The sequence below is a fragment of the Rhinatrema bivittatum genome, chromosome 8 (assembly GCF_901001135.1).
Source record: "Rhinatrema bivittatum chromosome 8, aRhiBiv1.1, whole genome shotgun sequence".
Classification (NCBI taxonomy): Eukaryota; Metazoa; Chordata; class Amphibia; order Gymnophiona; family Rhinatrematidae; genus Rhinatrema; species Rhinatrema bivittatum.
Genome location: NC_042622.1, coordinates 142,464,898 through 142,487,308, shown reverse-complemented (window position 1 = coordinate 142,487,308; position 22,411 = coordinate 142,464,898). Strand labels below are relative to the sequence as shown.

The following is a 22,411-nucleotide window of genomic DNA, read 5'->3' as shown; positions in this document are numbered from 1 at the left end:
ACAGGATGATTGCATCAGTGCATCACGTATTAATAGCTGGTGCAGCATTATGGGTTGCGTTGGTGCGGAAGGCATTGTGCTCATCAGTGTGTAGTGCATCAAGGGCATCAGTGCACCATGGCTGAGGATCACTGGCACATCATGTGTTGGCATCGATGGCCTTAAGTGCATCAAGGGCTTCAAATGTATTGATGGTTTTGAGAGTGTCAATGACTTCAAGTGCACTGATGCACAGTGCTTTGATTGCTTGGCTGCACCATGTTTAGAAAGCATTGATGCAGAGCTATGGTGTATCAATGCATCAGTGCCTTGACGCATCTTGCTGCATCAGTGGAACCAAAGGGCGTTGTGTTGGCACAGGCATCAATGTTCTTTGATGCTTGTTTTTCTTCGGGGAATGTGGGACCAGCTTGAGAGAGTGGTGCTGTTTATGCATCATTGCTTTCTGGGCAGTTGAACTTGACACCATGGTCTTGGCAGATGGAGGAGTTTGAGGGGCATTGACTCATGGGCTTTCCCAAGAAGGTAGATGATGCTGCACTGTGAGAGGAAGTACGGCAGCTGCTCTTCTGGGATTTAGGAAGTTCTTCCATTTTTTAGGCCCTGGAACGTAGTGAGTGCGGCACAACCGTCTACAGGCTGAACAGTTCTTCTGGTCGTGACCTGGTCCCAAACAATCGTAACAAAGCTCACAACTCTTCCACATTGGCAACTTTTGAAACCACTCATGGTTGGTTTTTTTCTTGTGGCCTGCCATTATGAAGGAATTGAAGAACTCTTGACACCAGTATCTTTTTTTTTTCTTCTTCTTTTTGGTAGAACTTAAAAGTGCTGTTTGTGAAGAAAAAATGAAGTTTTAAGAAAAAATTAGAGGCAAGATTAAGTACATATCTATGTTCTAGATGGACAAAAAATAACAGAGGAGACTCACAAGGAAACTGCTACACAGGAACTCCTGCAAATGCTCAGTAGAGCTCAAAGCTCTATAGCTTGAAGAGACAAGTCTGTTTGGTGCTGCTGGATGATGCAATCCATGTCTAATGGCTAATTCTGCCAGTTTATTGACCCCTTTTTTCTTCTGCTTGTTTGTCCTTCAACTTCCAGCTCAGAACATTGCTAAAATAAATATTGCCATGTCCAACAACCTGTTTCTGCAATGAGAAACTGGTAGAGGAAGTTTAGGGTGTGTTCTTTTGTAGCTAAGGGATGAAGTTAGGGAAAAATAAACCCAAGCAGTGTCTAACAGTCAATAGTCAGGATATGTCTGCTACAGAGAGAACACAGCCTGAACTTTACAATTAGGGTGTGAATGGGTAAAATCAGCAACTTTGATCACCATCTGAAAGTGCACAAAATAAAAAAGAGTAACCAAATGCAGGGGATAGATGGGTCTGTGACCATGAAGAAAGAACAGCCAGCAGAAACAAGGTAAATGTCAATCTGGGTGGTTTGAGATTTTTTTTTTTTGTTTTATCTATTTTTTTATCAACCAAAATACAGATCAGACAAAAATAAACCCTCAAAAAATCAAAAATAGTGTTTCGTTGTCTCACAAACAATTCTTTTTGTCAGTGTCCTAGTTATGTCTTTGCAGGACGTTTCTGCTCCTTAAATATGTGGATTTGAGCTGGAGTTTGGCGGCAGGAGTGGAAGTGTTAAAGGGTCCATATCAGCCTACCACTTCTCCATTCTCCACTTCCCCTATGGCCACGTTCATACTTTTGAGTCCTGTGGCTCTGGTCTGGGAGCTGAAGCCTCAGCCTTGGCTGAGCATGGTGCTGGGAGAAGGACAAGGCCTGCATTTCATAGCACACATGAAATCAGCTCTGCATCCTTCCTGTGTACTCCTGGGCCAGCCAGGTGCCCTCTTCTTCCCCCTCTTTTCCTCGCCCAGCAGGGTTCACACCATGACACTCAGTACTGGTGCTCCAGTAAGGGCTGTGCTACTGGGCTCTCCTTCTCCTCTCTTGCTCCCCAATTTCCCTGCCCCAGGGTTGGCTCTGTCGAACCTGGGAGCTGCTGCTGCTCGGCTTCTATTTCCTTCTCTGCCGGTGGAGGGGAGGGGGCACTGCTGTTCTCGGAAAGCTGGATGCTGTCTGATGACTGGAGAAAAGAAAGCAAGCATTAAGGATACAGTAAGTGTGCCTGATGGAGATTGGAGAAGGAAGCGGAAAATGCTAGCTGCTGCCTTTGAAACTCCCTCCTCCTCACAAATAAGCCATCTCCCAAGTTCCCCCTTTCTTGCCTTGTTGTCTACCAGTGTGGCAATCCTGCTTCTATGTTCATACTCTTCCCTTCGTATGCCACCTTTCCTCTGCACCTTATTGTAACCTCTGAGTTATGAACCTTCCTTCCTTATCATAGCTATGTGATCTTGTGCGACATTGTGACTATTCTCAACACTCCAAAAAAAATAAAAAAATAAAAGTAAATCCCCAAGGAAAAAAACAAAACAAAACATCTTTACAACTCATGCTGTTATGGCTAGACCAAGCAGAAAACAGTCTAGATAAGGGCGGGGAAAAACCCACAGCTGCAGGGGCCCCAAAGTTCTCTCTATATAGCTCTGCAATTCTGGCGCACTGCAGTCTTAAAAAGTCCTTCAGATGCCCTGGGGGCTTCCTCCATGCCCAGCAACTAGCAGCTTACAAAGGATCTGAGGACCAAAGAGAAAAACCAATTAGTGTTAAGAGGCTTTTCCCTGGCTTCAAATGTTGCTGGGATGGGGCCGACACCTGTTCTCAGCAGTGTCATTGTGTTCTATTTGGGGAGGGGGAAGTAGATTTTGGAAGGGGAGGGGAGACAGTAGGGGCTGGCAGTAGGTAAAGGGCATTACCTGTGCTGTGGGATTTGCAGAAGCCCTTGCCGGGGTCCCCAGGGTACTACCCAACTGCATCCCGGAGAAGGTGTCCCCATCTGTTGAGCTCAGGCCCTTCCGTCCCGCCAGACTCCATTTTCCGCATAGCCCCTCGTAGGCAAAGGTGGCCGAGGACCCCAGGGCCGGGCGGTGGAGAGCAGTCACGGGGAAGCGCTCTGCCTGAGCTGCTGGGGAGCTGCTGGCTAAGAGCCGCTGGCCTAGCAGGCCCTGGATGGAGGGGGTCCATGAGAGGGCATGGCTGCCTTCACGTCTGCACTCCGACTGGGTGAGAAGGGACAACTGCAGCGGCTGAGGACGAGCGGCCCAGCTTTGGATCCCAGGGAGAGATGGCTCGCTCCCTATGTCCAAACAGAAATACCTAGTTAGGAGATAGGCATATGTGGCCGATACCAGAATATCTACACTAGTCACAAGCAGAGAAATGATGTCTTTGCTGTGACCAGAGGTTTAAAGGATCAGTAAAATCAACACAAACACAAGAACCTGGCCCTTACAAGTCTGTGTACCAAATTCTCAGATCAGCTGTACCCAGATGTGCAACACTGCTAAGCACATATTTATTTAGATTTTTAGCTCATACCTTTTCATATGGCCACAGGTGCATGATTGGTCAATCTCTATCTGTAATTTTAAGGTGGAGGTGACAGGAAGACAGAGAACCACCCACCCATTTCCTGTTCTGCTACAGCCTCTCCCTCAACCCCACCAGAGTTGGCTGGGCCTCTGACCTGACTGAGGCTGGGAGGCAGAGACAGAGGTCTCCTGCAAGGGAAGGACAGCAATGGTGGTGGGGTTATTGCTGACAGAGGAGGAGCCCCCGCCACAGTCTGAGTCGTCAATGTTGCCTCCACTGTTGCATCCAGCTCCACAGCCTTTCTGTAACCTGGAGGAAGAAATAAATATCAGAAACAAGAGCATGTGAGTCATTCTCCCTCACCCCATTAAACTCAGCCCCAGGCCATCACTGTCCTGTTCAAGGAGGACAACAAGCTGCATCTGCCATTTCTAGAGGGCCCTGAAGCCTAGCTGTGGACAAATGGGCTACCTGCGATGAGACCAAGGACTCTGATCACCATAGCTGCACCTAGTTAACTCCTTCCTTCCTTCTTTGCCCCTACCCACCCGCCTCTCCCACAATATTCATTACCTAGGTGTAAATATTGGGCAGGCTGTCTTCTTGAGTCTCCTGATATTTCAAAGCTCTCTAAGATCTCAGGAGGACCAAGAAGGGCTTTCTGAGCATGTGTGAACCTTCCCATGTAGCCGCCATACAAGTCTTCTCAGTCTTTATAGCAAGCTGTCCTTCAACTCTTAATGGGAAGGGGGGTGATATTGTGTGGCTGACTTGCCCTACTGTCTGTGGAAAACACCTGTTACAAGTGAGCAACTCCGCTTTCTCCATGGACAAGCAGGATAAAGTCAGTCACAGAAGTGGGGACTCCCAAACATTGCATGAATCTTTCAATATGCTTTACATTATCAGAGGAACATGCCAACTCGTATTTATCCCAAAGCTGGAGGGAGAGCTGAAGTAGTTAATGAAATAGACTTTTGAGAACTGCTTGGCCAAAAGTTCTGTCTTGATGCAAAGCATTTTCTAGGGCAGTGGTTCTCAACCTTTTTTCTGTCGGGACACACCTGACAGATGGTTCTCACATGCGTGACACACTGACCCATGATCGTCACAGGGCTAGATGTAAATGTACAGTTTGCATCCACGGGAACCCCCCTGATCCACAATAATGGATGTAAAGCAGAATTATGACATTCCCCATTCAACTCATCTACAAAAAAGATATTCTGGTTCTGGTGTCATCTCAGTAACAGCAACTCAAACTCCTTCTACTTTCAGGCTCAATAGCCCTACTTATGAAAAGACAGCAGTTTACCACCAATGCATGTCCTCTTGAGAAAACGCAACAAATAAGACTGATAAAACACTTACATGCTAGTAAAATATCTCTGTAACAGACACAGAACCGACCTAACATACTCCCAGGATCTGTAGTAATGCACATAAACTAATCCACACACAGTTACACCTGTATTATGGAATACACTCAAACAGGAGCAACCCTATCTATGAAAAGGCAACACTATAAATATTAAAATCAGGCCCTAAAAACCAATACACCTCTTATTAGGAAAACAGAACTAACAAGCAGCTATAGATCCCCACACAGAAATAATTGTAAAACTATACTAATAAGCAGAATAAATGTTTCACAACAACTATGAACAGAATAACATCCAACAATTAAAAACTCATAAAAACTATTAAAAATTCTCCAAACACCAATAAAATATTTCAAAAAAAGCAGACACATCACATAATATTAAATAATTAAAATGGCAGTCAATCAAGAAAAATAAACTTAAAAAGCCACCTTTACTTACCCCCTCCAGCAGCTGTCCTACTCCTCTTCCATGCAGGCTGTAGCACACACCAGAAGCAGCAGTAGTGGCTAAGCTCTATACTCATGGTCCTCTTCCTTAGGGCCCATGTCTCTCACACACACACACCATACCAGTCATGCCCCCATGACCAGTTTCTGTCTCTCACACACCAATCATCTCCCAGTCTTTGACAAACACACCAGTCACCTTCCTGAACAGTTTCTCTCATGCCATACACACACACACAGGCTTCCCACTCCCGTGTTCCACTTACATATATGGGCTTCTCACTCTCATAATCACTTTCTCTTTCTCACATACACTCACCAGTCTCTCACTCCCATGCTTGTTCTCTCCACATGCACAGGCTTCTCATTCCCATAATCACTTTCTTTCTCTCACACATACACACACACCAGTCACCTGATCTCTCTCATGCATACACACACACAGGCTTCCCACTCCCATGTTCTCTTTCAGATATACAGGCTTCTCACTCCCGTGCTGTATCTCACACACTCCCATGCTCACTCTTCACATGCACAGGCTTCTTATTCCCATAATCACTTTCTTTCTCTCTCTCACATACACACAAACACACACCAGTCACTTGATCTCTCTCATGCATATACACACACACATAGGCTTCCCACTCTCATGTTCTCTTTCAGATATACAGGCTTCTCACTCCTATGCTGTGTCTCACACACACACAGGTTTCTCACTCCCATGCCCACTCTTCACCTGCACAGGCTTTTCATTCCCATAATCACTTTCTCTCTCTCACACATACACACACACCCGTCACCTGATCTCTCTCATGCATACACACACACAGGCTTCCCACTCCCATGTTCTCTTTCAGATATACAGGCTTCTCACTCCCGTGCTGTATCTCACACACTCCCATGCTCACTCTTCACATGCACAGGCTTCTTATTCCCACATACACATACACACACACTCGTCACCTGATCTCTCTCATGCATGCATACACACACATACACAGGCTTCCCACTTCCATGTTCTGTCTTACATACACAGGCTTCTCCCTCCCATGCTGTGTCTCACACACACCCAGGTTCTCACTCCCATGCTCACTCTCTTCACATGCACAGGCTTCTCATTCCCATAATCACTTTCTCTGTTACACACACATACACACACACCAGTCTCTCTCTCTCTCATTTCCATGCTCGCTCTCCACGTGCACAGGCTTCTCATTCCCTGAATCACATTCTCTCTCTCACATTCACATACACACCAGTCACATCGTCACCTTACCAACCAGTCTCTCTCATATACATGCACACACACAGGCTTCCCACTCCCATGCTTTCTCACATACCCAGATTTCTCACTTCCATGCTTTTTCTCTCTCTCTCTCTCTCTCACACACACACAAACACACATCCCTGACTGTCTCACATACACATCAGTCATCTCCTTGAGCAGTCACTTTCATTGTCTCTCACATATACACATACATCAGCTCTCTGACCAGTTTCTCTCAATCACACACATACTCTCGATCAAATACATTCTCTCACTTACACACAGGCTCTCAATCACACACATTCTCTCACACACAGGCTGGCTGGCTGCTTCTCTCTCTTTCTGTCACTCACTTCCTCTCTCTCTCCCTCCCCCCCCCCCCCCCCCAACGGTAGCTGCTCCTCCTCCTCCAGCCCCCGCAGGCCAATAAGGAAGAATTCCATCGATCGCGGGAGGCTCCTGCTGCTCTCTCCTCTCCCGATTACCGTCTGCTGCAATAGCTTGGGGGCCGATGCTGCAGCGGCCGCTGCTACTTCATCACGCGGCACGGCCTTTCTTCTTCCCGCGCACCGCGTATCACTTCCTGGTCCGGGGGGGGGAATGCAGGCGCGGGAAGAAGAAAAGGCCAGCCGCGGATGCCACAGATTTTTTTTTTTTTTGCACCGCTGCCGTTGCCGCTGGGCTTGAACGTGCTGATAGCCCGGCGGCAACGGCAGCGGTGCAAAAAAAAAAAAATCTGTGGCATCCGCGGCTGGCCTTTTCTTCTTCCCGCGCCTGCATTTCCCCCCCCCCCGGACCAGGAAGTGATACGCGGTGCGCGGGAAGAAGAAAGGCCGTGCCGCGTGATAAACTAGCAGCGGCCGCTGCTAGTTTATCACGCGGCACGGCCTTTCTTCTTCCCGCGCCTGCATCCCCCCCCCACCCCGGACCCGGAACAGGAAGTGGTGCGCGGGAAGAAGAAAGGCCGTGCCGCGTGAGAAAGGCCGTGCCTGCTAGTTTATCACGCGGCACGGCCTTTCTTCTTCCCGCGCATCACTTCCTGTTCCGGGTCCGGGGGGATGCAGGCGCGGGAAGAAGAAAAGGGCAGCCGCGGATGCCACAGCTTTTTTTTTTTTTTTTTGCACCGCTGCCGTTCCCGCTGGGCTTGAACGTGCTGATAGCCCGGCGGCAACGGCAGCAGGGAAGAACGAGCAGCGGGAGGGACCGGGAGCCACGCGACACACCTGCCGGTGCTTGGCGACACACTGGTGTGTCGCGACGCACCGGTTGAGAACCGCTGTTCTAGGGAGTAATGAGCAGTGAAATATGTATGGAAGACCAGGTAGCAGTTTTTCATCTATATCCTATGGATGCAGAATAAAACTATGCTAAGGAAGATGCTGTAGCCCTGACCTGATGGACATATAGTTTGAAGATATTGTTCAGACTAATTATAACAAAAATAGATGCAATTGGAGATTCAAGTTGAAAGAGTCATCTTTGTAACTGAATAACCTTGTTTGACTGGGTTGAAAAACACAAAGTTCCTATAAGGCTTTGTTCATTCTAAACAGAAAGCAGAGTTGCTTACCTGTAACAGGTGTTCTTCCAGGACAGCAGGATGTTAGTCCTCACAGATGGGTGACATCAGATGCAGCCCGGCACGGAATACTTTTGTCAAAGTTTCTAGAAACTTTGACTGGCACACTGAGCATGCTCAGCATGCTACTATCCCTGCAGCCATGCAGGGTCCCCCTTCAATCTTGTATCAAGACATAAAAGATGAGCGAAAAATAAGACACAGACGAACCCAACTCTGTGGGGAGGCGGGTAGGTTTCCTGAGGACTAACATCCTGCTGTCCTGGGAGAACACCTGTTACAGGTAAGCAACTCTGCTTTCTCCCAAGACAAGCAGGATGGTAGTCCTCACAGATGGGTGAATACCAAGCTGCAGGCTATTCCCGGAACATACAGAGCCAACAGGCACCCAATAATGTGCAACAGACACAACAACAACAAGGATGCTGTTGGCAACAACAGGAGGCAGTCTGAACCAGGGAGAGTTGGGTTCTCACACTTGGAACAGGTTACGGAAGACAGACTGGCCGAAGATGCTGTCCTGTCGACCATCCTTGTCCAGACAGTAGGGGGCTGTGAACGTGTGGAGGGAACTCCACATCGCAGCCTTGCAGATTTCAGCAATAGGGACCGCATGGAAGTAGGCCACCGATGCTGCCATGGCCCTCACTGAGTGCGCTGTTAGTCTCCGAGCGGAAGGCCCGCCTGCTCATAGCAGAAAGCGATACAGTCTGCCAACCAATTGGACAGGGTCTGCTTGCCCACCGCAATTCCAAGTCTATTTTTGTCAAAGGAGACGAAGAGTTACGCTCCAGGTAAAATGCGAGAGCATGTTTGCAGACCAAGGTGTGCAGAGCCCGCTCACCTTAGTGGGAGTGTGGCCTCGGAAAGAAGGTGGGCAGTACCAGATGGAAGTCAGTCACCACCTTAGGCAGGAACTTAGGGTGAGTGCATAACACCACCCTGTCGTGGAAGAATCTCATATAAGGCGGATAGGTCACCAGGGCCTGCAGCTCACTGACCCTGTGAGCAAAAGTAATTGCCACCAGGAAGAAAACCTTCCAGGTGAGGTGTTTAAACTTGCAGGAGCACATAAGCTCAAATGGAGACCACATGAGCTGCACTAGCACTATGTTGAGGTCCCAGGCCACATCAGAAGGATGCAGTGGAGGCTTTAATTGAAGTAAGCCTCTCATGAAGCACCCCACTAACGGCTGCACCGAGATCGGAGTGTCACCCTCCTCTCGATGGTAGGCGCTGATGGCACTCAGGTGGACTCGGATCGAAGTAGTCTGCAACCCCGACTCTGAGAGACGCCACAGATAGTTCAGGAGCCGAGGCATGGGACAGGTAAAAGGGTCGAGATCCTGCTCCGCACACCAGACCAAGAACCTCCTCCATGACACCTGTTAGGACTTCCGTGTGGAAGGCTTACGAGAAGCTACCAAGACTTGTGAGACGTTGTCTGAAAGGTCGAGGGACTGTAACACTAGCCTTTCAACATCCAGGCCATGAGGGCCAACGACCGGAGGTTCGAGTGGCACAGCCTGCCCTGATTCTGTGTGATGAGGTCGGGAGAGTTGTCCAGGTGTATGGGCTCCTGGACAGACAGGTCGCACAGGACTGGAAACCAGACCTGTTGCAGCCAATGCAGGGCTATCAGGATCATGGAGCCTCCGTCCTGTTGGAGCTTCACGAGGATCTTGCCTATGAGTGGATTCAGAGGATATGTGTACAGGAGACCCATGCTCCAGGATTGGGCAAAGGCATCCATGGCTGGTTCTTTGTCCTCCTTATACAGGGCATAGAAGCGACTTTGTGGTTCTGAGGGGACATGAAGATATCCACCTCCGGCCAACCCCACCTGCGGAAGATCTTGTCCGCCACAGAGGGGTTGAGGGACCACTCGTGGGGGTGGAATGTCCGACTGAGGCGGTCCACTACCACATTCTCCATCCCTGCCAGGCAGGGCCCCGGTCCAAATTTGCGCTGCTTCCTGACAGAGCAGGTAAGAGCCTGTGCCCCCTTGCTTGTTCACTTACCATATGGCCACTTGGTTGTCCGCCTGTATCAGGAAAACCTTGAGGGACAGGCGGTCCTGGAACACAGAGAGCACACCTCATTGCCCAGAGTTCCAGGAAATTTATTTGGCACCTTCCTCGGCCCTCGACCACATCCCCTGTGTGTACCTCAGCTGATGTTGGAGGCATTGGTGGTAAGAATCACCTGAGCAGGAGGGGGCTGAAATGGAAGCCCTTTGCTCAGGTTGGCTTCTTGTGCCCACCAGGCAAGGGAGTCCTGGAGCGGCTTGATGATCTGGACTAGCACAGAGAGATCCTGAGAGACTTGGCACCACTGGGAACACAAGGTCCACTGTGTCATCCTCATGGTCAGGCTAGCCTACCCAGACTATTCCTCACCCCCCCCCCTCCACCATCCCCCACCCAATTTGAACCCATTTGTGTATAGACTCCTGTAATTAACCTGTTTAAGCCTCCATGTATAGATCTGTAAATAGCCTGTTACAGTTTTTTAATGCTATAATTTCTACCTCTCCTGCTCTATGTATATTCCTCCCTGATTCCCCTCCCCGTTGATTGTAATTTCAGCCTTCTAGTTACAATGTGAACCGGTATGATGTATGCTTACTAATGCCGGTATATAAAAGTTTCAAATAAATAAATAAATGTGCATTGACGCCACCATGTGGCCGAGCAGCCGCAAAAGCAAGTGGGCAGAGACCATCCGTCAGTGACGAATAGACCAGGCCAGTCCCCACCAGGGTTGTCACCCAATAGCTGGGGAGGAATGCCCTGGCCACTCTGGTGTCCAGGTCCACTCCAATGAAGCTTAGCCGCTGGAATGGCATCAGCTGGGATTTTGGATAATTGATGAGAAACACCAGTGACTGGAGCACTCAGACTGTAGAGTGGAGGGCCCAGAGGGCTCTCTCCTTCGAGAAACTCCTGATGAGCCAGTTGTCCAGATATGGAAATACATGCACTCCCTTGAGGCGCAGATGTGCTCCCACCACTACCAAGCACTTGGTGAAGACCCGAGGTGCGGAGGCAAAGCCAAAGGGTAGAACACTGTATTGAAAATGCTGCTGGCTTACCACGAAGCACAGAAATTTCCGATGAGGTGGAAATATGGCGATGTGTGTGTAGGTATCGTGGAAATCGAGAGAGCAGAGCCAATCCCCCTGATGAAGAAGCATGATTAAGGTGCCCAATGAGTCCATCTTGAACCACTCTCGCCTCAGGAACTTGTTTAAGGGTTGGAGGTCAAGGATGGGATGGAGGCCGCCTGTTCTCTTTGGAATGAGAAAGTACCTGGAGCAGAAACCCCGGCATTGTTGGGTGTGGGGAACTGGTTCGATGGCTTTTGACCGCAACAGGGCCGAGAGTTTCAACTCAAGAGTCGTCGCATGCCTCACGAGGGCCGGGCTGAGGCGTGGGCACCCGCTGCTAGCATGGATGTCCTTTAGGGGGAGCCCGAGCCGTACAAGCTTGCGAGGCTGGAGGATAGTATCTCCACTGCCTATAGAAAGGTTTCCTGGGGTCTCAACGTAGCGCCCGACAGGTCGTTGAGGAGGGGTCCGTCGTGCTGGCTGATAATTGTCGCAGGGTTTCGGGTTGGTCCTTTAGCTGGGCCACTGTGTCCCAGACCTTATATCCAAACAGGTTTTCCCCTGTGCAAGTGAGGTCGGCCAGCTTCTCCTGGACTTCAGGGCAGAGGTCGGAGGCCTTAAGCCATGCGCAGCACCAGGCACTAATACTGGCCGCTGATACCCTTGCTGTCGTCTCAAAAACATCGCAGGTTGCTTGCATTTCGTGCTTGTCGGCCTTGAACCCTTTCTGCATGATGGATTCTTAGAACTGCTGCAGGAGACCTTCAAGCGAGCTCCTGGACTTGCTTCCAGAGGTTATGGTTGTACTGATTCATGTACAACTGATACGCCACTATTCGGGCAATGAGCATCGTCCCCTGGAAGACTTTGTGGCCTAGGTCATCCAAGGCCCTTTGATCCTTCCCCGGAGGGGCAGAGGAGTGAGAGCGGGCCCTTTTACCTTCTTCAGAGCTGACTAGACTACCACGGACTGGTGTGGGAGCTGGCTCTTCTGGAAGCCTAGGGCCTGTTGCACTAAATAAATGGCGTCCGTCTTCCGGTTGACCGAAGTGACGGAGCCTGGGTGCTCCCATAACTGGTAGAGGAGCTCAAGGAGGACCACTTGTACTAGGACAGCCACCACCTCCTTCGGGATGTCAACAAATTGAAGGACTTCTAACATTTTATGGCAGTTGTCCTCTTCAGTCAGCAGTTGAAAAGGTATAGCCTCCACCACTGCCTGAACAAAATTGACGAAGGATACGACCTCCGGGGGGCGAGCGGCGTGTCTCTCATCTGGAGGCGAAGGCTCCGACGGGAGATCAACAGAGGCCCTCGAGGAAAACTCGGAGGAATCATTGCCCTATAGGTCATAAGGGGCCTTCTCCTCACCATCGACCCGTTTGGGTCAAGGAAGAAGGCCGAACCCAGGGTCCCGGGGCACTGGCATCGATGGCCTGTCAGGGGGCCTCAGTGTCAGCCATGTGGGCATTGAGGGCACCAGGACTCTCGAGAGCCTCAGTGGACCTGGGGGCTCCGGGGCACTTAATGGCCCGAGACCAGACACTGTCGGTGCTGCCCGTGGTAGCAGGCGCGGAGCTGCATCCTCCTCCTCCGAGGAACCTGGAATCGGGATAATATCGGAGGGTGGAACCGGTGGCGGACGGTGCACTGGAGGACCTACGGGCACCGGCAAGGCACTAAGCAGCACGTCCAGCCGCATTGAAGGCACTGGCTCTGGCGTCTGTGGTTGCTCGAGGCCCCAAAGGGCACGGAGTACTGCCTGCTGGACCACGCGGTCAAACTCCTCCTGAAATTCGGGTGTAGTAAGCGCAGATGAGGGAGGAGAAGGCAGATGAGGTGTAACCTCAGGGGTCTGTGGAGGTTTGGTACTTGACACCGAGATCGGTAGGGAACGCCCTAGGCTTCCGGGCCTGGAGGAGGACGGGGCCTCCTCGCCTTGGGGCTGCTTCGGAGGGGGTTCGGCTGAGGCCAGTGCCCCTCCGGTATCGGTGCCGGCACCGTGCGGTGATGACTGTTGGTGCCGATGTCAATGCTTCCCACGGTGCTTGGCCCGGTCCTTCGGTGCCGAGGAAGTCTATCCTGAGGCCTTGGATTGGCCCGACGCTGGTGAGAGGCGATCCCCCGTGCCTTTTTCATTGTGGCAGGACCCAGAGGGTGACAGCCCTGCGTCAAAACGATCCCCCTGGCTCAACGTCCGCGGGGCTGGAGTCAATGGAGCCGATTGTCGGGAACCGAACAAGTGCTCCATTTTATCTAGGCGGGCCTGCTGGCCTTTGGGGATCATCTGAGCACAACTGGGGCACCAACGAACATCGTGGGAAGGCCCCCAGGCAGACAATGCAAATATCGTGCGGGTCCGTAAAGCAAAATTGCTTACCTTGTAATAGGTGTTATCCCAGGACAGCAGGATGTAGTCCACAATTATGGGTGACATCATCAGATGGAGCCCTGATACGGAAAACTTCTGTCAAAGTTTCTAGAAACGTTTGACTGGCACAGTGAGGCCACTGAGCATGCCATGATATTCTCAGCCACAGGGGTCTCCCTTCAGTCTCGTTTGTAGCAGTAAGCGGGAGTGAAAAAATAAAAATAAGAAAAACGTATCGGACCCAACTCTGAAGGGTGGCGAGTGGATTTCCTGAGGACTACATCCTGCTGTCCTGGGATAACACCTATTACAAGGTAAGCAATTTTGCTTTATCCCAGGACAAGCAGGATGATAGTCCTCACATATGGGTGATTAGCGAGCTACAGGCTGAGTCATTCTTGTATTGGACCAACAGCATACAACTTGTGCAACAAGCACAACAACTGGTGTACTGTTGGAAAAAACCGAGGCAGCCTGAAATCACAGTAGGATGGATGTAGAAGGAGTTGGTATTATATTGGAAATAAGTTCTTTAAGACAGATTATCCAAAGGCTGAATCTTGTCGTCCTTCCTTGTCCAAACAGTAATGTGCTGCAAAGGTGTGAAGTGAACTCCAAGTTGCAGCTTTACAGATATCGGCAATAGGCACAGAACGGTAGTGTGCTACTGAAGTAGACATAGCCCTTACTGAGTGCGCTTTTACTTGCTCCTGCAGAGGAATGCCTGCTTTTTTATAGCAGAATTCGATAGTCTGCTAGCCAGTTGGAGAGAGTTTGTTTTCCCACTGCAACTCCTGGTTTATTTTTGTCAAAAGAAACAAAGAGTTGAATGGATTTTCTATGGACTGCTGTGCGGTTCAGGTAAAAAGCTAGCGTACGTTTACAATCTAAGGTGTGCAAAACTCTCTAGCCCTGGTGAGTGTGTGTTCTTGGAAAGAAAGTAGGCAAGACTATGGATTGATTGAGGTGAAAATCCGTTACCACTTTTGGTAGGAATTTGGGATGAGTGCGAAGGACTACCTGGTTATGTAAAAACCTTGTGTAGGGTGAGTATGTGACAAGAGCTTGTAACTCACTAACCCTCCTAGCAGATGCAATGGCTACTAGGAAAAATACTTTCCATGTAAGAAATTTTATCATCACAGAAGTGCAGAGGCTCAAACGGGGATCGCATGAGCCTCAATAGTACTAAATTTAGGTCCCATTCAGTAATCGGTGGTCGAATGGGAGGCTTAAGGTGGAGTAAGCCTCTCATAAATCGACTCACTAGGGGTTGCGCTGTTATTGGTGCATCCCCTATTCCCTTGTGGTATGCTGCTATGGCACTTAGGTGTACTCTTACGGAAGATGTCTGTAGACCAGAATCAGAAAGGTGGCACAGGTAATCCAACAAAGACGGAGTGGGGCAAGAAAAGGGGTCAAAACCATTTTGTGTGCACCACTTGGTAAATCTTGTCCACTTTGAGTGGTAAGGTTTACGTGTGGAAGGCTTTTGTGAAGCTACAACTTCCGAAACTTGAGTTGAAAGATTAAGTGGTTGCAGAATTAAGCTTTCAACATCCAAGCTGTTAGGGCAAGAGTTGGCAGGTTGGGATGACGCAACTTGTCCTGATTCTGAGTTATGAGAGTGGGTGCTGTGCTCAGGCGAATTGGTTCTCTGATCGAGAGGTCGAGGAGTATGGGAAAGCGTACTTGTTGAGGCCAGTACGGGGCTATGAGGATCATTGTCCCTCTGTCCTGTTGTAGCTTCACGAGAATTTTGGATATGAGCGGGATCAGAGGATACGCATATAGAAGACCTGTGTTCCAAGGGCGAGCAAAGGTGTCCCTGGGGAACGTTTGTCGACGTCCGTGGAGGGAGCAGAATCTTCCACTTTGTGATTCAGTTTGGACTCAAAGAGGTCTATGGCTGGGTGACCCCAGCGCTGAAAGATTCTGCTCGCTACATCTGGATCCAGAGACCATTCGTGGGGATGGAAACGTCGACTGAGATCGTCTGCTAGAACGTTCTGTATGCCTGCCAGATAAGTTGCTCGGAGATGCATGGAACGCTCGAGAGCCCAGGCCCAAATCTGTACTGCTTCTTGTCAGAGCAGATAAGAGCCTGTGCCTCCCTGTTTGTTTATGTACCACATTGCTACTGTGTTGTCTGTCTGTATCAGCACAGTCTTGTTCGAGAGGCAGTCTTTGAAGGCATAAAGCATTGCTTGAAGCTCTAAGAAGTTTATCTGACACTTCATTTCCAGCGTAGTCCACGTACCTTGCGTTTGAAGGTTATTGACGTGTGCCCCCCCATCCCAAATTAGAGGCATCTGTGGTCAAGATGACTTGTGGAGTTGATTGCTGGAATGGGAGACCTGCTTTTAAGGCAGCTTGATTTGTCCACCAATGGAGCGAAAGGCGTAATTGGTGGGTGATCTGAACTGTGTACGACAGTGGTTGGAAAGCTTGGAACCATTGAGATTTCAAAGTCCATTGAGTTCTTCTCATGGCTAACTTCGCCACAGGGGTAACATGTACTGTAGAGGCCATGTGTCCTAGTAGCACTAGAAGTTGATGGGCGGAGGCGAACTGACAGTGGGCTACTGAATTCGCCAATCGTGTTAGATTGTTGGCACGGTCGTTTGGAAGAAAAGCTTTCCCCACTTTGGTGTCGAGGTCTGCTCCAATGAACGTGAGGAGCTGAGACGGCTCGATGTGGGATTTTTGATAGTTGATTAGAAATCCCAGGGAGTGTAATAGTCTTATTGTGCTTTCTAAGGCAGACAGAGCTCCCTGCCTGGATGGACTCCTGATTAGCCAATCGTCTAGGCAGGGAAAAACATGGATGCTGTTTTTTCGAAGATGTGCAGCAGCAACTGCTAGACATTTGGGGGTAGATTTTCAAAGGGTTACAGGTGTAACCACCGAAAACCTACCCCAAACCCCCCCTGCGCACGCCGAGCCTATTTTGCATAGGCTTGGTGGCACACGCAAGCCCCAGGATGCCTGTCAGTGCTGCGGCCTCCAGACCAGCCCCCGGACCGGAACCTGGTGCGCCGGCAGCCGGCCCGAGCAGGCATAACTTTGGGAATAAAGATAGGGGGGAGTGTGGGTTAGGTAGGGGAAGGGATTAGAAGGTGGGGAGAGGCGGAAGGAAAGTTCCCTCCGAGGCCACTCCGAAATCGGAGCGGCCTTGGAGGGAACGGGTAGCGCGCGCAGGGCTCGGCACAAAAGTACGCACTCGCGCTTGCTTTTTTTTTTTATAAAATGTACCCCTTGGTGAATACTTGAGGAGCCGAGGCAAGTCCGAATGGTAAGACTCGATACTGGTAATGATGTTTTTCCACAACAAATCATAGGTACTTGCGATGTTGTGTGGAAATGGGTATGTGTGCATAAGCATCTTAAAGATCTAGAGAACAGAGCCAATCTCCCGGTTGAAGTAAAGGAAGGATGGTTCCTAGAGGTACCATCCAAAATTTTTCTTTTAAGAAATTTGTTAGATTGCGGAGGTCTAAGATAGGACGAAGGCCGCCTATTTTCTTTGGAATTAGGAAATAGCAGGAATAGACCCCTTTGCTTTGTTGAGACCGGGGAACTCGTTCGATAGCACTGGTAGTCAGCAGAGTTGAGAGTTGTACTTGAAGTTGAGATGTGATGACAGTGTTTGTCCAAAGTGTGATGGGTGGTGAATGCGGGGGTACTGTGTTGAATTTGAGATAGTATCCCCGATTTAGTATGGCTAATACCCATTGATCTTTGGTGATGAGACTCCATTGGTGTTTGAAATGGTGGAGTCGACCTCCTACTGGTAAGTGGGGTATAGGATTGGTGGAAAGGCTTCTGTTCTCTTGATGTATTTCAAAAACCAGCTGCTGGACCAGTTTGTGGAGGTGGCTGGGTTTTTGTCTGCTTTGGTTGGCGTGTACATCCTCTTTGCTGTGGACGGTAAGAACGCGCTGAAGTAGCAGGTGGATAGTACTTTCTAGGTCTATAGAAAGGCCTCCTGGTATCTCTTCTGTTAGCTTTTCGGATGAAGGAAGGCTGATCAGATGGTAACTTGGAGAGCTGACGGAGTGTCTCATGATGAGACCGCATCCTGAATTTTTTCTCCGAAGAGATTGTCTCGAGTACATGGGCGATCTGCCAGTCTCTCTTGGACTTCTAATCTGAGGTCCGAGGCCTTGAGCCAAGCCCACCTTCGTGCATTGATTCCAGCTGCTGATAGATGGGCGGATGTCTCAAATGAGTTGTAAGCTGCCCGTTGCCAGATTCAAAGCCTTTGGCAATAAAAGTATTTAGTGCCTGTTGTTGTTGAGGAAGGTTATCAGCAATATCTTGAACTTTTTTCCACAAGTTTCTTTGATATTGCGTCAGGTAAAGCTGGTATGCTGCAATTCTAGGTACCAGCATGGATCCTTGAAAAACCTTTTCTCCTAAGCCATCTAAGAACTTCTGTTCTTTTCCTGGTGGGGTAGAAGAGTGTGGTTATTGTTTCCTGGCTTTTTTCTGAGCCGAATCAACGACCACTGAGTGGTGTGGCAATTGCAGTTTTTGGAAACCTGGGGTATGTTGTACCAGGTATGTTGCATCTGTTCTTCTGTTTATAGCTAGTACACAGCAAGGATGTTCCCATAATCGATGCTGAAGTTCCAGAAGCACTTCATGAATGGTTATTGCCATCACCTCCTTTGGTGCATCCATAAATTGCAACACTTCAAGAGTCTTGTATCTTGTATCCTCTTCGGTAAGCAATTCAAAAGGAATTGTATCTGCCATTTCCATTATGAAATTTGCAAATGACAAATCTTCAGGAGGGGACTTCCTCTTCCCTTCTGGTGGAGAAGGCTCTGACTGTAAATCATCTGTATCAGTGTCAGTGTCTACATCCTCCCAAGGATTGTATTGAGGTTGATAATGTGCCTCAGAAGGATCTGGTTTATGTTTTTGAAGGTGATGTTTTGTTTTAGAAGCAGACTTTGATGGTTGAGATGGAATCTACTTTGGTATCAGAGGAGGCAGTAAAGGCATCGATGGAGAATCGAAAGGTCTCAATGGCATCGATGGCCAGCGTCGCCCGATGGTCCGGGTCGCGATGGTATCGATGGGTCCGGAAATGGCATTGAAGGTAATGTCGGTGCCCGGAAGTGTTGAAGGCCCGATGGCCCCGGGATGGAATCCGAGTCTCTCCCGTCTTCTTCTGATGAGCCTGGGATTGGAATCGAAGGAATCATTGGTGGATGTTTTGGTGTCGATGGCCACATCGGGGGAGCTGTCAGCATCATCAGTGTCGGTGCAGGAAAAGCTCTGATTAATGCGTCGATTTTATTCAGTATGGGTTGAAAAATAGACGGATCTGGTATCTATGCCGGTGTTGGTACCGGTGCTGGCATGGAAGGAGGCTGGAATTTTTGGAACACCTCGACGATCGCTTGCTGAACCATGGAAGTCATTTCTTCCCTGGAGACTGGGATTGGGTCCACTGTCACAGGAGAAGGTAAGACTGGCGCTACTGGCTCTTCCACGACTGAGCATGGTGGCACAGTCTCTAACACCGATCCTGGTGGAGAGCGCCGCGGTATCTCGGATACAGAGGGACGTGGTGGCTCTAGTACCTGGACACGCTTCGGCATCGGCTCGATGTCCTTCGGTGCCGATGTGGATGTCTTTCCCTCCGATGGATCGGAGACGGAACGGTGTCGATGGCATCTTTTTTCACGATGCTCTCTAGTAGATGTCGATGAAGATGCTATGGAAGATCCGGATGAGGTCGGTGACGGATGGTCATAGACCCTTTTCTTACCTCGATGTTTTTCAACAGAGGGTGATAATTTCTTCAGTGACGATGTCAAAGATGACGATGGAGTGAGCTTTTTTAAACAGCTCCTCCGTTTTATCCAACCGGGCACGTCTGCCCTTCGGTGTCATCTGGGCGCAAGTTGTACAAGCCTGGACAATTTGGCCTGATCCCAGGCATAAAACGCAAATGTTGTGCGAGTCAGTTATCGACATAGTTCGGTTACAACTTGGGCATTTTTTTAATCCGGAGGCCATGGTGAAAATAGGCCGAGTAACGGTCGATGGCCTGCGGGTACCGAATGTAGGTGACAGGAATCGACCGAAAAAATGATTTAAAAAAGTACTCACCGAGAGATCACGTGATGTGGTGAACCTGGTCGCACCTCAGAGACTGAGCTCCTGTCACCAGCAACTCCAAATTCTCTGCCATCGCGCTTTTGGAGGTGAAGCAAGTGTCTTTGTTTCTCTACTCCGCCTTAATCTACATACCGCATTCATTTTCTGGGGAAATTTGACTTTTATGGCGTCCCGAGCGATACGAAAAGACAGAGACAAGCCGAAGGCCCCCGGAGCCAAGATGGCCAACACGCCTCCTGACACCAAACAGACGGAGGATGAATTGCTAGAGGATAAAATTTCCCATGCAATGATCTCTGCCTTAGACATGAGACTTCATCAGATATCTGAACAAATCGCAGAGGTCAGAGCTTCTCTCAGCGACTTTGACTCCCGGATAGAGCGGGTCGAGGGGCGTGTTGCTCTAGTAGAAGACGACACGGGTGCCTTGGAGAGAAAGATCGCTGCTTTGGAACAAGCGGCGAAAATCAGTGAGGACAAGCTAGACGATTTAGAAAATCATTCCCGACGGAACAATCTAAGGTTTGTGGGGTTTCATGAAAACATAGCGGACGCCAACCTCCCCCACCTCCTGGAGGCCTGGTTGTTAGGCCTAGTCCCCTCGCTCGCATCTCCACCGGGCGGCCTACCAGAACGTGCACATCGAGTGGGCAGGAAAGTGGACGGTGACCCTATTCGATGTCCGCGGGTGGTTATAGCCCGCTTCTTGCATTTTGCGTATAAAACGCTAGTCTTCCAACAATACCGGAAGCAGAAAGAATTCCTACATGATTCTAAAAAGATACTAGTTTTTCAAGATTTTTCTCCCAGCGTTTCAGCAAAACGCAAAGAATTTACCAGCATTTGTTCTGATCTCGTCACAAAAAAAATCAGATTCACTTTGGCATATCCAGCGCAACTTTGTATATCCCATAATGGATTTACAAAAGTATTTTCCTCTGCGGCTGAAGCAAGGTCCTATGTCCACTCCATTTCCGGTTCTGCACAGGAGGTCGAGGCTTGACGTCAACAACTTTTACCTTTGGATATAGTGATTTCTTTTATTCCAAAATAAACGCCACGGTGACAAGGAAAATAGATGCTATTATAAGCAGGAGCACATGGGTCCTGAATTCGTTTTTCTTATGGCGTACATTAAGCGGTCGAATATCCTGCATAGTTACGCTTTTTCCAGCACCCACTATTTTCTTTTTTTTATGATTTGATTTGTCTGCTCCATGTTTTCTACTATGCTCTTTAAGATGTTTTGGCTTTTTTTTTTCTCTTGGATGTCTTCAACTATAAGGCTATATCAGCAGTCCCCGCTATCGTATTATAGGCTGGGGAGGCGGGGTTGGGGGTGACCGAACACATCCTCCGTTTTTTTTTATTTTTTTCTGTGTGATCTCTATCCTACTTGGAGGGATATTACTCAAACATGGTGAAAGTTGGGGTATTTTCGCTTTCCCTTGGGGTATTGGGAAAGGGGAATAAGGGTCGGGGGGGGGGGGGGGGGTTGGGTGATATGTACAGAGAGTCTCAATATAAGGCTACTTTGAGTCTGAAATTTGTATGTGAAATAGTGCTGAATGGTTTTATAAGGGAAGATACCTGTTTGCCTTTGTTTACAAAGATATTAAAACTGCACAGATCCTTGTTTACTGTAGTTTCATGGCTTTAAACATTGTTACATGGAATGTGGCTGGCTTGGGTACGCCAGTGAAGTGTGAAAAGGTTTTAGTGCATTTGAATAAACTCTGTACCAAAGTGGGTTTCATTCAGGAAATGCACTTATTGACCACTGAGGTACTTAAATTAAAAAAGAAATGGGTTTCCCAAATATTTTTTGCAACTGGCACCACTCATAGCTGGGGTGTAGCAATTCTCATCCATAGAACCGTTTCATTTAAAGCTCAGGAAACGGTAACTGACCCTGGGGGCAGATTTGTTCTGGTGAAGGGGCTTCTTATGGGGGTCCCAATTCTGTTGGCTTCAATATATGCTCCTAACTCATATGATCATTCATTTTATACTAGTCTTACTGCACACATTTCAAAATTGGGTGACTGCCCCATCATTTTGGGAGGAGACCTTAACTTTATAGCGGACCCCCTCTTAGATAAACAACCTCCAGGGCATGGACGCAATCTTAGTTCAAAGAAGGGCCCACACTTTTTATGTAAACACTTACAGCTAATTGATCTTTGGAGATCTTTGCATCCTGGTGAGTGTGCATTCACACATATTGCGAGGGCACACCAGACCAGATCCCGTATCAATTATCTATTGGTTTCTGAAGTTCTTTTCTCTCGATTTCATCTCTCCACTATTGAAAATTTAGTGATCTCTGATCACTGTCCAGTGATAGGTGAATTTGGAGTAAGCACCCTGCAGCCTATGAGTCAATGGCGACTTCCTCATCATTTGCAAAATGACCCAGCCTTTCCATTATACATTCAAAAGAAATGGTTGGAGTTTATGCAGTTTAATGCGAAACCTGACGTTGATCCAGTGCTCCTTTGGGAAACTGCAAAAACTGTTCTCAGGGGAGACATCATTAGTTATGCCAGCCACAAAAAAAAGAAAATGGATGCGGACCTATTAATTTTGGAGAAAAAAATGTGGGATATTCGTAGGAGGATAAATGTGTTGGGTGAGGAGGCTCTTCTTCCTCAATACAAATGG

The 22,411-nt window shown here is 48.8% G+C and overlaps 1 protein-coding gene across 8 annotated transcripts in view; it reads right to left on the bottom strand.

Moving 5' to 3' along the window:
- Positions 1 to 1,429: 1,429 nt before the first annotated feature.
- The window catches only part of PCNX3 (pecanex 3), a 214,271-nt gene continuing 193,289 nt past the window's right edge, over positions 1,430 to 22,411 (bottom strand). For 7 of the 8 annotated variants that reach the window (XM_029614744.1, XM_029614741.1, XM_029614743.1 and 4 more), the window contains 3 exons: positions 3,607 to 3,761; positions 2,837 to 3,216; positions 1,430 to 2,103 (listed from right to left, as the gene is read on the bottom strand). In XM_029614744.1, coding sequence (XP_029470604.1) covers positions 1,915 to 2,103; positions 2,837 to 3,216; positions 3,607 to 3,761 — 724 coding nt within the window. In that variant the 3' untranslated portion in view covers positions 1,430 to 1,914. The remainder of the gene's footprint in view (positions 2,104 to 2,836; positions 3,217 to 3,606; positions 3,762 to 22,411) is intronic. The other variant, XM_029614747.1, reaches the window with a different exon arrangement.